General features: G+C 41.1%; 1 protein-coding gene across 1 annotated transcript in view; it reads left to right on the top strand.

Moving 5' to 3' along the window:
• Window positions 1–8735: 8735 nt before the first annotated feature.
• SCAMP1 (secretory carrier membrane protein 1) overlaps window positions 8736–15745 on the top strand; it is a 45336-nt gene continuing 38326 nt past the window's right edge. The window contains exon 1 of the mRNA XM_075526423.1: window positions 8736–8961. Coding sequence (XP_075382538.1) covers window positions 8905–8961 — 57 coding nt within the window. The 5' untranslated portion in view covers window positions 8736–8904. The remainder of the gene's footprint in view (window positions 8962–15745) is intronic.

Raw genomic sequence — 15745 nt, 5'->3', positions numbered from 1 at the left:
AGTACTGCATAGAGCTTGCTGCATGCTTGTACTCAGGTATTTCAAAGGGAATATTGATTTGACTTTAGCATGCTTACTGTTAGCAGTTCAGAGTTGGCATCACTGTCTTTAAAGCCAAGCATTTTTATGAAGTCCTGGTTTTCCTTAGCTATTAATTTTTAGATAATGTTAGTTTATCAGTATATAAAAATATTTTGTGATGTAATTTTTTATTATCTTATCATCCACATAAAAGGCTACATGGTCAAGAAAGGCCATGTGTCAGAATGGAGATTAATGGACACTCATTGGCTAATTCTGCAATTTAATTTAAAGAGCTACGTTTGAAACTATAGAAAAGACAGTTATCTTTTTTAAATGGGGGACAAGGGGATGTGACCCTAATAAGAAATTTCTTGCTTATGAATTGCAGACTTTCTTAGCATATAAGCTCCTGGATAACTTTAAACTTTTGAGCTAATAATGCAGTTTTGCTTCCCTGTCATGCAATGCTTCAGAGATCCAAAATTTTTTTCAAAGACAGCAAGATATGTGTTCTTTCCACCACTTTTTATATGTTTCCGGTAAGGCTTGATTCAACCATTCAATGAACTAACTTTTTGGCAATTGTTAAAATTTTGAAGATTATAATTACAACACTTTTGTAAACAACAGATCAAGGTCACATTAAAATGACTAATCTGGTTCCCTTGTTATATTTCTTTCCAGCAGTTAGATTTAGTGCTTCCTTTTCTCCCCCCCCCTCCCCCTCCCCCTTAAAAACAAATCTGTTCTAATAAGGAATCAGTACAAAATGGAATCAATGTTGAAATCCTTTCCTCCAAGGATCTGTAGTGCTTTAAAGAAACAATACTTTTTGCCTTGAAACCATGCACTGAGCTACGGTTATTAGAAAAGAGAGAGCAATTATTGCATTTTTGAAATAAAATATGCTTCTTTTCTAATTGACTTTCAATCTGAAGAGGCACAAGTTTAACAAACATTTCATTTATGTTTCTTATTCTTCAGAGGAAGCCTAATCTGCATGCTGAAATCTGTCATTTTTCATATCCATAATTTGCCCCTTCTGAAAATAAGCCTCTCAAAATAATGAGTGGGTGGGTGTTTTTAGTTCTGCCAAGATGTTTTTCCTTTTAAGGATCTGATTAATAACCTGTTGTGAATGTCAAAGGGTAAATTCAAAGGAAAGAGTTATTTATTAAAAAAATTGAAAGTTATTTTTTTTGTATGAACCCTTGTGCAATAAATGTCTCTCATTTCAAACTATGCTGTCTCTACAGCTGTGTGCATGAGTAGCTATCAGAAACTTCCAGAGCTCTTTTCTGTGTCCATCCCCACTGCTTGCTCAATTCCCTCCCCTTTCCTGCACACCTTTTTAAGTACACAAGTAAGATGCAAAAGATTTTTCAAAAGTCAGCCCTTCAATGGATGTGCTTTCCTAAACCCTACAAACAACTCCCATGAGAACATAAACTCCTGAAAAGGAGAACAAAAACTCCACATTGTATATGCCATCAGCAATAGACCACCATCTGACTTTTTGTTGTTTTTATTCACAAAAGGAAGGTTTGCAGAGATTCCTGAAAGCTGTTATTCCTATAGACTATTTTATAAAGGGATGCCATATAATAGAACATATACCCTCTACTTTAGGTCATGTGCCTACTACATGTGATAAGCCACTGTTTCTGGTTCTGTCATTGCCCTAAAAAACTTACCAGGAATAAAGTTTGAACAGAGAAAAACAGGAAAAATCTCTCATGCCATTAAAAAAAGACAGTCCTACCCAAACTGGCATACCTGGTTACCTAACTTATGGTTTACTGTCATCTCTGCTCCTTCCAGTTGCTGACATTTCTGGGAATCACTCCTTTTTCTTTTCTATATAAAAAGCAGACATCAACACCTAAGAATCATGCCTATCCAAATTAAACCAAAATCTGCCTTATTTTCCTTCAAGAGTGTATCTTTTCTATTTAATGTTCAAATCATACAGATATGAATCCTTCTGTCAGCTTCACTTCATGTCTGCTATTGCAGCCTTCAGAATATCTCCACCACGCTGTATCTCCCCAGTGTGGTAATCTGCAAAACTAATCTAATCAGCTGATCCTTAGATTTAATCTTGGAATTACCTTTTTTATATCCGACATTTAGCTTCAGACTGTAGGTGACTGCCTTAAATTTCCCTCATTGTCTAAAGCTGTGGTTCCATGTTTGCTGTTGTGCGTTGTCATATTACCTTGGAGTACAGGTTCGAGTCAGTTCAGACACAAGGGCACTTTTCCAACACCACTGTTCACTTAGGAAGAGCTAATGATAGATGTTTTGGAATGGTGAGAAGCCTGATGCTCTGACTGCTGTGTGTGCAGCCATTCCCTTGTCCATCCCCTTTCCCTGTGGGGGCTCCCTGTGGACAGGACTCTTTGGAAGAGCTGGCCTTCTGTTTATAATATCAGACTTCCCCTACGTTGCTGGCCAGAAACAACTGTCCTTCAAGCACTGTTTCACTGCCAGGAAACCATTCAGCACTGCAAAAGCAATATATAATTTTTGCTTTTGACTGAGTTGTGACTACAGCAGCAGATGCCCATTGGATTCTTGCTTGATGACAGCTGTACATGTCCTGATGCAGCTGTACTGAGACCCTCTGTGCCAGGCACGAGCCTTCTTGTCCACTACTAGTCACACACAGGGAGAATAGCTACATGTAGAGATGGAATGACACCAGGCCAGGCTTCCCCAAGCCTAAAAATTCTCAATATATTGTTGGGCTTCGTGTGAAGATTAGTAACTACTTGCACCTGCGCATCAGAATCAGGACAGTCAAACTGTGAAGGATGCCCTCTGAGCTATTTTATGCAAAATCCCACATTTGTTCTGCAAAACTGTGTATAGTTGAATTGAAACCAAGAAACCATCGTTCCCCACACCTTTTGTTCTCAATCTTTTTTCCTTGTCTTATTTGTTGCAGAACAGAACCCCTGACATTTGAGGATCACAGTTTTGAACCACTCACTCCTTACATGTATACAGATTCCTCCCTGAATTGTTGTCCAGATCCTAGAATTGCAATTCAATTGCTTTCTAATTAGAATTTAATTGCTTAATAATTACAACTTAATCATCACTCAATGAAGACAATACGAGTGATTAAAAAGCAATGCAAAACATAAAATAATCAAAATGCAGACAACTATTTACATTCAACTATTTACGTACAGTTTTAAACTGGAAAGGATGAGAGACACACTGAAAAGTTATTTGCCAGAATCATTTGGCTGGAAGGGATCATAGTACAAGTCCTGCTACTGTCTAGACAATTCCCACTGAAATCCATCAGCGTACCTCTTCTTGAGGGGTACGGATATGGGAAGAGGTTGGAGAGGTGTAAGAAAAGGGCTGCAGAAGCCAGGCATCTGCAGTATAATACAGTGGGAGGAGGAGACAGGTGAGACTGAGGTCTGTTCACTGCCTGAACTTGCTCTTTTATCACCTGCCTTAGCTTCTACTCTCCCTCCCACTCTTGAGTTGGTAGAGGAACATAAGCAAGCAGCACAGACGGCTAGTGCCGCTTGGCTTCACTCCATAGCTGCCTGGAATGCTCTCTCCCCTCCCAAATAGCATGTGTTCGCTTCACTGTATCTTCCCTCATGACTGTAGCTTACTATTCATTGCTCCCACGCACTGGCTTCCATGGTAGGTTAGCCATCCTCTTAAAGGCAGCGTTTGTGGCAGCGTGTGGCTTCATCCACAGGTGTCATGACTCTTTAGACCAGAGGGGGAAAATTGCTGCTGTTCTGTCCCCAGCTAGATGGATACATAAGTCTTCCAGCAGGAATAACTCTTCTTATATGATTACATCCTGCTGTCTCAGCCAGTGCTAATGATTGCTGGGCTCTATAGATGTGCTTATGCTTACCTTTGCTGCCTGTGGGATGGGAAACAGGCAGACAAGTTCGGTCTGGGAGAAAAATGAAGACACCTTGCTGGTGATACCTATGCTGTGCCTGCACGTTCCTAAAGTACAGGCATGCCCTGCCGTGGGAGAAGGGCTCTACTCCTTGGACGAAGACCAGCAACTGATCCACAGGGAAAAGAAGCAGAGGGAAGGATGGTTTGCTGATGATCTACTTTTTGTGGAGTCCCAGAACAGATGGAGCAGAATAGGACTAAGGGGAATATGAAGAGCAACAGAGACTAATGGCTCCACTGGGGACAGCTTTTACTTTTCATATCTCATCTTCACTTCAAATGACATGACATTGAGCAATGTCATTCTAGGTCAGCAAAAATGATTCTTTGCTCAAGCCAAGAATGACCCAATTTTGTTATTACACAGCATGCCCTTAGAGCACCTGGACATTAGCGAAATCAGTTACTCCAAGTAGCAAATATGGGATATTGGTTCTCTGCTGTGAACTAAAGTTCAGTTCTGATTCCCCTGAGGGGCATGAGGAATAGTGGCTAGATGCACATGTCCTTACATCAGTGTGGGTCTGGGGTAGATCATACAGGGCAGCGTCAGCCACAGCAAGAGAGTGGGGCAGAGCATGGGCATGCAGGGCACGAGATCACTGGCAGCACTACACTGACCTTTGGCAAAATGACCACAACCTGGCTATGCATCAGTTACCTGTTCCCTGCTGCAATTCAGCTATTGCCCTGGGAATCCTTCTACCTCTGAAGAAGTGAGCTGTCCATAGAGAATTCCAAATATCCTTCTACAGTTCTGGAACACAATGGGAAAATCTAAGTGTGGGCTTCAGAAAGTAGTCAGGGTTCTCATAAAAAGGACAAGATGCTCACCGGCGTGTGAGTATTCACTGTTGCACTTGTTAGGTGACCCCAGAGGTTTGGCTTGGTCACACACTGCCTCCTGTAAACTGGCTAAGCTGGTTCTACTCAGAAAAGGGTGCAAATGCACCTCCTGAGAGTAGAACTGGCAAAGCTGCCCCGCTCCCAGAAAAAGACTAAAGCTACCTCTTCAGACTATTTAAAACAAGTTTATATTAGCTCAATACGTTGCATGACGGAAACAGAGATTTCGTTTCAGCAATCAGCACACTAAAACTGGATTTATTATCTTATGGAATCAGGGCTTCGTTGATTGTAAGAAAGAGAGGTTAAATGGGAGTCTGCATGTAGCAGTTTTTTTGAGTTCTGAATGCTGCTGTGATTTCTGCCCTTTCTCCTATCTTCTCCACACATTTTTCTTTTAAATTGAGGCAAAAGATTTTGGGGAATATTACAGCTCATGACCTTCAAGGATTATACTGAAAAGCCTGTTTATCACACTTATCTTCCCTCTCTCCTAAGTTAAAATCTTTCCAAGATTTTGCAAGTAAATCTCTCTGCTGTAAAACCTAGAAAAAGGTTCTTGCTATTTTAAATTGTTCCAAGAGCTGTTATCGAATAACTCTTCAGGTAAAGTTTTACCTAGCAGACTAGGTGTCTTTTGCCTAAACTTTCAGTGAAACTTTAAAATTGGTATCTGCACATGATCTAATTTGAAGCTGTACCTTGCACTTACACTACCATAGAGTTCTCCTGCTTGTTTCTGCTACATGAGTTTCTAGCAGTTGTTCAGTCTTCCGTGCCAGTCATTTTGCCCAACTTCTGTAGCACAGCCTTAGCTATGTGTTCGTGTGGCATGTTGACATTCTCCATCCCCGATTTCTTCTAACAATTGCATTTGATGCTGCATAGACTGCTCCATTTTATGAAAGGAAACACTTCTTTACAAGGGTTGCTAGGGCTTATTTGTTACAGCTTGGTTTTATTTTTTGAAGGTCCGTCCTCTGTAAAACTGTGATCTACTTTATTGGGACAGAGAGCTGATCAAGACAGATCACTTGGTTGTCTATTCAGCATTCGAACATTTTGGATTGAAAAAAAGCTGATGGATTTTCCTCTCAGCTGATCTGAGCACTCCTCGCCACCATCTGAGGTTGGCATAAACACTGGAAATTCCACAAGTGATAGAAAATTGAGAGAACCAGGACTTGAAGGAACAGTATCAAGTCAGTTCCTTACAGAAGATTTCTTAAACACAGTATACAAGTACAGTACTCACACAAGCAGTTCAAATCTACTGGTCATTGAAGTTTAAACTCTTCTTTCTGAGAAAATGGCCAATTCAGATTAAGGTAATTTTGTTTGCTATTAAGGTAGCTATTTCAGAATTATTGAAAACCACTGAATGAAACCAATTCCAGTAGGATGGGGAATTTTTAGTTGAGAGAGATATTTTTATGTAAATAATGTCACGCATTGTCTACTAGAACTTATTTTCCAATAAACTTAGTAGCATATTAAAAATCAGATTGATGTATTTATGAGCTGTATCTTGTACCAGAATTAGAAACAGCTAATTGCATGTAGGTAATTCTTACAAAAAAATTAAATTCTATTTGGAAAGCATGGTGTAGAGAGGACTTTTTGAGGGGGGGCATCCTTGGCTAATCATGTCTCTTTTCTAATTCTGAAACTCCTTTGGAAGATGAGGAAAATAATTGACAATGTCAACCCTCAGCATCAAACAATGTCCATTTATATTGCTCATGTTTTTTATGTATAGTACAAACCACTCAGTTGGTTGGAAGCATAAATCAACTCTCATTTTCTATTAGCTGGCAGTCAGTAGGTTGCTCCCAAAGTTAACACTTTTAGTAGCAAGCAAAGATGCACCATCAAAGTTCTATCATTTAATTGTAAAATACTTACTATGCTTTCCAACAACATCCTAATGCAGTTTCACTATTGCCTTGAAACTCATATGAGATGACAGATTATTCCCCTTTAACTGTGCCCAAATTATTATCAGAGAAATGTCGCAATGTCCATGATTTGAAGCACCAGCAACCACACAGGAAAAGATATTCTTTTCAGCCAAACCTTCATTCATTCATGCATTCATTCATTCATTCATGTTCAGGTCAAAGAGGAGCAAATACACAGTTGCCAATGCACACAGCTTTTGAACTACCAACACGTATCATTGAGCTATGATATATTGAGCCATGGGCAAATATTGGAAAACAACATGATTTAATTTGCTGTCACCATAAGTGAGCTATATGAATGACTGTGACTAATACTGTAATGTACTTTTGTTGATTGTACAACAGCTGCCTTTGTGTTTTTTGAAGTATGAAGTATTTTTACACTTCATGACAACAAAAAAGTTGAAAGTGTTTTGTGGTTTAGAAGCTATGCTTTTATGATTTGTCCTATTTGCATACCATCTTATGTCTGACAGTCCTTCACAAATAATTGAGAAACTTCTGCATAAATTAGAGCAAGCCTTGAAGCAATTATTGCTTTCTTTACTGATCCATGCAAAATCAATTCTTGTGTACACGTAGGATTTTTCCTGACTTGTTGACAGAACACCACCATTGTAATGACTGCCAGTGTCAGGATCAGAGTAATGATATTTGTAGAGCCATTAAAATACCTAAAAGTGTTAACGTTCTGAGTCAGCCTTCAAAAAACCCTGGCTAGTGTGCCCCACAGTTAGTCTATGATTATTACATGGGAAAAAATGACATCTGAATACAAAAAAGTTAAAAAGCCAGTTTTACTCTCATAACAATTTCGTCTGACCTGCCTCAAACCTCTCTTTCTTTGCATTTAAATGAAAGTTGAAATAATTTCTTTAGAAAGCATGTAAAGAAATTCAGGACTCACTGGTTTTAAAAGTGTTACATCAATGTAGACTGCTTGATATCAAGCATACAGGATTTTGGATTTCAACCATAGCTCTAAACCAAAGGTTCTTTGGTGCTTCAAACAGCTGCTCCCATGTATTTGCACCATTCAGACTGGGTTCTTCAAACTGCAGTGTCAGTATTTCTGAGGAAGTATTTGAAAAGTCTTTCAAACAGTTCAAAATGGTTGAACACTTCCAAGAAGCCCTTTTAACGTGTCCAGCCATGGAAGCAGGATTTTGTGACTGTGCTGCAAAGCCATACCCTACCTACACCCCTTGTTGAACCTTTGTGCAAGACATCTGAGAAGCCATACACTTGGCAAGCTATTTATCATGGCAACAGGAGAAGGGAACAAGACAGTAAATTTGAGTTTTACCAAGTAAGCCTCAAATTCGAAGGCTTTCTCGTTACCTTTGCATGTGCATTTCACTTTCCAGACGAGACGGGCTGTCCTGATGCCCTCTGAGGGGGACAGGGGTGGAGGAGAGCCCACGCACCTCCTCCCTTTAGGTACCGTCCGCACGGTACCGAGTACCCCGAGACACGGTGACTAAATGGGGGCGACCCTGGACGAGGCACTGGCGTCCCGGTCCTGCCCGGACGGGCGCCACTTTCTGAGGGGAGGCACCCGGCTCCTGCCATGGCCGTCGGCAACGCCCGCACGCCCTTTCCAGCTGTCGCGCCGGGCCTGCCCCAGGCAGGAAGCCCTGGGCCTCCTTCCCCCACGGCTCCCGGCTGGTGCTGACAAGCGAGGGCGGCGCGACAGAGCCCCCCATCACCCCCCATCAGCCCAGGCAGAGCGGCGAGGGCGACGGGCGTCCAAGAGCCCTCACCACACCAGGTCTCCAACCCTCACCCGCGCCGGCAATGGGCTCCTCTAGCCCTCCTCCCTCCCCGCCCCAGGAATGGGCTCTCCCAAGCCCTGCTCCCGCCCTGCCTCCTGCCCGCCCCCGGAATGGCCGCTCCCCCTCCCTTCCAGGGCCATCCCGCCCCGTAACCTCACTTCCGGGGCGGCCATTTTGGGAGGTCGGCGCTCCGTGGCTGGTTGGTGGCGGAGGGGGCGGGCTCGGGCCCGGGCCGCAGCGGCTGGTGACAGCGGCGGGGGGGCAGCCCGCGAGCCGGCGGGTGTCGGGGACGCCGCAGGGGAAGAGCCGCCACCCGGTGATCGCAGCGCCCGCTTGCCCCCGCCATGTCGGACTTCGACAGCAACCCCTTCGCCGACCCGGACCTCAACAACCCCTTCAAGGTGAGGCTGGGGGCGGCGGGGGCCGTGAGTCTTCCTCGGTGTCGCGGCGGGGGGAGAGCGGGCTGCGCCGACCCGCGGGCAGCCCGGGGGAGGTGGGGGCCCCGGGCCTTCCCCCGCTGCGTGCGGGGGGGCCGCTCCCTGCCGCGGGAGGTAGGGAAGGGCCGGCGCTGCCGAGTAGCGCTGGCCTCGGGGGTCTGGCGGGCCGGGGGCCGCTGGCCGGCAGCGCTGGAGGGGGCTCCCCTCCGCGAGGCTTGGGGCATGATGGCTCGGAGGGGCTCGTAGGATAAGCAGCGTTTTTGGAAGCCCTAGAGACGGGCACAGCCGTTTCACAAGTTCAGGTTTCTGTGTTTCCTTTTGTTGCTAAAATAACACAAATCACGTTTCAGGTGCATTAATTTGAAGGGGGGGGAAAAAAAAGGTTCTTGATTTTGGCGGTAACTTTGTGCGTGTATAATACTACTACGCTATTTTTTTCTTCCGTTTGACTGACCCAGATAGTTAAGCTTAGTGAATTTGCCCTTTTTCTTCTCTAGCCTCCTCCCAGCCCCTATCAAGCTTACTTGCTTGACGTTATTTCTGAAGCATGCAGGGTACTGATGGCTAGGCATAAGTTCTACCATGCATCTCAAAATGCTGTGTTGTAATGTATTATAAAGCTTTTAGTTTTTGCACTGTTATTGACTTGTCATAGAGCTGAGAATTGTTTCTTCACCTGCTGTTCTGGCTTCAGCTGTCAAAATGAGCTGACCTCCTTGGATGCTTCCCCTCCTTATCTTTTTTATTTTGTTATTTGAATCCTGTTCAACTAACTTATTGAGCTACTTACTTTAATAATGTCACTGAACTTTTTTTTGCTGCATTTTATTTCATGCTGACACTTCAAAGCACACACATAGTATATGGCAGTGAGTTTAGCATGTCAGCTGAAATAATTAAGCCTTTTAAAAATTGAGCTGTCACATTTCAAGCATACTTCTGTGCAGGTAGCTGCTGGAAGCATAGCGTTACTGTCATTTATTCATTGGAGTCTGTCTGAATCATCAGTTAGTTTTCACGGTCATAAAATCTAGTCAATAGTATTCCTTAGGCTAGACACTGTGTTTTTACTTGATGTGGTACACAGTGCAGTGACCTTCCAGATGAACAGCAGCCCTGGCGTTGAGGTTGCCACCAATAATAGTTTGGACTGGCACCAATGGCAGTGAGCACTGTTCTTTTAAAATACCTTTTGGCACCAAGCACTGAAAAGGTGTCATTGTTCTAGAATGTGTCTTCAGGAACAAAAATACATGATGCTTTTTCTCACTTTTTGTAATAGTTATGAAAATAACATCTAGCAAAATTTACTGTGTCCAGATACCCAGAACAGTTAGGGGTCTTGGAAGTAGTATAATTGCCCCTGCATCACTGATCAGCCCAGGTAACTTGTCCGATGTAGTGTTTCTGAGACCTAAGCGAGGGACCTACCTCAACCATACTTCCGGTTTGAAGATACTGCTTGAAGTGCAATAGTTTGTTCCAGTTTCCCTTCAGGGAAAGACTTTTACTGTAGCTGTCAGACAGAATCCACACTCTACTTCTCATCTGCAATGCATCATGATAAAAAGACCCTATAACAACTTCTCTGTAACTTGAAGCTCACTATTAAACACAGTTCTGGATTTCTTTTATTTGCAGAAGTTTGTTTAGGAAAGCTGTATACTTTTCCTTTTTCAGAGGCTTTTTTCACTTTCCTTCAGTCTTTGCTAACTGCCGTCACATTCCACTGCCCACAAAAGGTAATCTTGCATACCTCTACTCATCCACACATTTAACTTGAAGGGGCAGAAGGCCTCATATATAAGCCAAACCTTGACTGCCATCTCGTTGGCATCACAGCTTTGAAATTAGTGGGTATTAATGCATGTCTGCATTTAAATTTTGTCTGACTATGTGTTTTAAAATACTTTACACATAGAACCAGTATTTCCAGATGGACCCTGACAACCTAAGTCATGTTGTCTGAACACCTTATTCAAATGTACTCATATTTTTATTTGTATTTGCTTGATAATTTTATGTATGATGTGGTAAGTTGTTTTCCGTACTTTTGAAGCCACTTCCTGTGCTAATAAAAAAATCACAAAGTGGTATGGCAGAGAAGGGGGGGAGTGGGGCATCAAGTGGAGGACTTGTTGCCACAGTCTAAAGATAGATCCTTCCTTTTATTAAATATTTTGGTTTTACTAATTGTCTGTGATCTGCTTGTGAGGTTTCCTGTGATTATTCTCATGCCTTTTAATAAAAAATTTCAGCAGAGATTCTTGCTTGATGTTGAATCAAATAAATATGTCCTCTGGGAAGATGAAGGTAAAGCAGAAACATCTAGTTAGCTCAGTATTTTGGGTAGTTAATTCTTTTGGAAACCTAAAATTAAATTAAGTTTCTGTTTTGGTATCTACTGGAAGTAATGAAATTTAGTTTGTAAAATAGAATTTCTTGTTTCAAGTATTAGCTTACTTGGATTGATCATAAAATGTTGTTGATTTTGAGACAGTGGCTACTTAACCTCTGCTTTTTCTTTTTTAATTGTTTAAAAAAAACCCCAAAAAACGAACTGAACCCAAAGGCTGATATGCTTTTGAAGTCATAGTATTGTCTGTCAATAGCAGTCCTCTGGATGCTGTACCGACAAAAACAAGAGATGTTTTGGTTTGAAAGACAAGAGGTAATGAAACAAACAGATAAGTAACATTCTAACATTAAGAAGTGTTTGATCACATTAAAGTGTGTGGAAGAAAATGCATCCATGTACCATACAAATGAAGATGTGATAATCCTGCTATAATTTGAAATAGCAGCTTTGTGAAGAAACACACATTTGGTGTGACCTCAAGTATCATAAATGAAAGCAGACTAATAATGAAAGCTGTTTCATTTCTTTCACTGAGAAGCACTTGCCATAGCTTGTAAGTATGAATTCACACTTGGTAAAGTTCTCACTGACAAACGGTGTAGTCCCACAGCACCCAAACAGGGTGAGCAGAGCAGATCTGGTGATGGTAACTGTGTTCAGCCAAGAGTCTAGAGTACTAGGCAAGTCCATAGAGAGGAGGCAGATCTGAGCCCAAGTTAGAAAGTCGAGTCAGGGTCAGAATCAGGTCCAGTGGAAGTAACCAGGGTCAGCCAACAGTCCCATGATGACCAGGCAAGTCCTTAGTGATGAGGTGGGTCTGACCACATAGGAGGGGTTTGGGCATCCTCAAGGCCCTGACAGTTTATTCTTGAATAGACTAAACCAGCATGAAATAAATTTTGTATGACAAAACAAAGGCAAATTTGTAATGTAGCGGTCTCCTTGTTGTGCCTTTTTTTTTTTTAAATGTCATGGGATAGGGGATCATTGTAGTCTTCTGTCTTGGGAGGTGATACAGATACAAAGGTTCTGAAACAGCAGTCTCTTGAAATCCAGTATAAGTTTCTTTTACTCTGAAAAGATTCAGCAGTTCACCTACAATAAAAATGTGTTGGTTCTGTGGTTTGGGTTTTTTTTCTTTTATAAGTGAATGATACTACTACTAAGAGAAGAAATTATTTTTTTTTTAAGTAGAGCTATGAATTTCACAGGCCTTTGTGGCTTGGCTGACAGACTGTAAAAGGTTTGAAGGCTTGCTGTTACAGTCATCCAAACATATGAAACAGTTACTTATGAATGACTGTGGAATCAGGACTTTAAAAACTGAGTTTTGTGATGAATTCTGTTGGGTTGGTTCATCTGATGTGTTTAGGACTCTGAGCAGGTGCAGGTATTTGATGCTATAGGAATTATGATAGCACCGAAAACTAAGATATATCTCTGTTTAAATGTGAATGGTGACCTTCAGGTAAAATGCAAACCACTGCATGATATGGATGAAGATTTAAACAGAATGGCCTATGTCTTGTTCAGTTTTAGTGTGGAAGGACACAATCATGGAAACCCTCAAATGTATGTAACGTTAATTATGTGAGTAGTTTTTTGGGTGGGATTAGGTATCCAAACTGTGATTAGCTTCGAGTTGTTGCTTAGCTTCAAGTTGTTGCTGCAAAAAGACGTGTATCTTTTGTAGTTCTGTCATGACCGCCATTCTTGTGTGTATGTCTGACATGCTCTAAGAGATCTAAAAATGGCGTTAGGCACCTGGCTTGCTCCCAGTGAGGTCACAGGATTACTTCAGTCACTAGAACTAAGCATATGTTGGAACTTAAATTTACTACAGAGGTAATTCCAGTTACAAGTTGGATATTACACTTAGTGTGACTCACATGAGCACAAATTAATCTATCTGGTTTGGCAGGAAGTACAAGCTGGAGGTTTGATGCTGAAGCTAATAGCGCAGATGACTGCTACCTTGTGTGGCAGGAGAATATACAGTCTGCACCTTGATTGCTCAAGTGAAGCTAAAGTGATAGAAACTTACAGGCAGAAAGAGAATTCTTAATTATTTTGAAGGATCAGGACCCTAATTACTCAAAGTGTTTCTGCAGTATTTGTGCTTTAGAATTCAAAAGTTTTGTTGTGTGCCTATATGCATAACTGAGTTTTAGTTCTTTTATATGACTATAAAATATACCCAATTAAGTTGTCTGTCTTTAAATCATTGAAAGACATAAAATACAAATATTTTCTGACTTTATTACCTGGTTTCCCTTCATGACTTTAAAATTTATAAATTTCCCTAAATCTTGCATGATTTAATGCTGAACATCATGGTATTGGAAGCGTCCTTTAGCTGTCCTACATGGTAGTTAGCTTTCAAGAGTACACTTCATCAATGCTGTAACTGCACTGTAATCTATTAAAACTGTGAAGTGTTTTAATAGATACTCAGTACCAGTTATAGCTGCATTTTTTTCCAGATTTTCAGTACAGTGTTAGCACATACTGCATTAGTATTATTATTGCACTATATATTGAGATTTAACATTGCAAAGAGGAACTTAAAACACATTTCAGAGCTGAGGAAGTAGAAAGATTTGAAAATGGCTATGAGATGGAGATGATGCGTTGTTAGGCATCCAGTACTCCATTGCAAGATGGAGCTGGTGCAAGCTTTAAGACAAATTTGGCCTTGTGAGCCTCTGAAGTTCTTTTTGGTTTCAGAGGTGGGGAATTTGCCTTGCTCAGTAGCTCAGAACCCTTCGTAGCTCTGCTTCTGTGAGGTAATGTGGCATGTAACAGGCACCGCTTGAGAGCCAAGTATAAGAAACCCCAGTTGGCTACTTTTGCACTATCCTATTTAATAATTGTGTTCTGGCAGTGCTAGAGTGAAAATCTTTTGAATATCATTCTCTGAGGGGGGTGGGAAATGGCTGATTGGTGAATGAGATGTTAAACTTGAAATTGTGAAAGAACTGTTGTAGTGGTTACTCAGATTTTTTAATTATTATTAGAAGTACAGAAATAGTCTTTATTTTGCCTCTAAGTCATTAATTCCTCTAGGTGTTACATGTGTAACCTTTGAGGACAATTCTTTCTTGTAGTAAGTGATTTTTAATCATAGGTTAAAATGTATTATTGTAGGTGCAATACATTAAGGCTTCCTTTACACTGTTAAATGTAAACTTTTTATACTGCTAATGTACTATTAGGATAGTGAAACATGAAATCACAGTTTAGTTGCTGTTTGTGAAGTTTCCATACCTTTACTCATTCTTGGGTGCCTGGGATGAGGATGAAGGAAATAAAGCATGAAGAGCCAGCAATGTTTGACACTGCATCAAAACATTAGTAGCTTCTTGAAACTTAACTTTTCCATGTGCAGCTTGTTGTGGCATGAACAGAGAGGAAGTCTTTGGGGAGTTTAGCTGTTTGATTTATACCAAATGTTTACTGAACATGTGCAAATTGCAATTTCAGAGGCTTGATTTAGAGGCTGAATGTAGAGTATCGTGGGAGTGAAAAACACATCCTTCATGTGCAGGCTATCTTCTTTTCCAAGTGTCAGGTCCTACTTTAAAAGCTGAAACCCAACAGTTAACACAAGAGGAAGAAAGCTTTGATATGCATTGCTGGCCAAATACATTTTTTTCTCCCAATTTTGTTCTCAAAAGCTAAGCTTTGTCAGAAATCTCTCCCCAAAAATGCTGGTGAGGACATACTGAAAGCAAGTATATAATATGGAGAGATTCAGCTGAAATAGCAATAGCTTTGATTGCTCTCCAGAACTCATTTATGGAAAGTGGGATGGATAGTTTTCTCTTGCATCAAGAAAGCAAAAAACTCAAGACAACAAACATAGTTTCAGGCATTTTTTGTTGCATTTTTGCTTCATTTTCTGAGCCAGTGGTGTGATCTTAGGAAGTACTCAACAGAGAGCGGGAAGTACAGCTGTTACTATAAAAAAACCCAACAAACCTCAGGATTAATTCTTACTGGAAATTGTACAATTAGTATTACTCACATTTAGAAAAGGCTAATATGAAGTGGGTATAGGGAATAAGTCGTGATAATCAATGGAGAGCTTAACTTGAAATGAAAAGAGCTTAGCTTTTTCATGTAGCAAAACAAAGCCTTTCAGTAGGAGTGGTAGGCATAAGAAATCCTAGTTGGTCAAGATTGACTTTGCTAGATTTGTGGATCTAATCTTATTATTTCCGCGCGCAGGGTGGATTCACCAGTCTGGCTTCAGTCCTGGTAGACCTCTGGGTTCTGCTTCTATTCTGTATACAGTCAGAATTTTTTGAAGGAATAACAACTTTGTTGAGCACATTGAGTAGTTTGGAGGATAAGATTGGGGTTGTGCCTCTTTTGCTTTCTGGGAAC

Source organism: Mycteria americana, chromosome Z (assembly GCF_035582795.1).
Source record: "Mycteria americana isolate JAX WOST 10 ecotype Jacksonville Zoo and Gardens chromosome Z, USCA_MyAme_1.0, whole genome shotgun sequence".
Lineage (NCBI taxonomy): Eukaryota > Metazoa > Chordata > Aves > Ciconiiformes > Ciconiidae > Mycteria > Mycteria americana.
The sequence above is the reverse complement of the archived record's forward strand: the minus strand, read 5'-3'. Positions and strand labels throughout refer to the sequence as shown.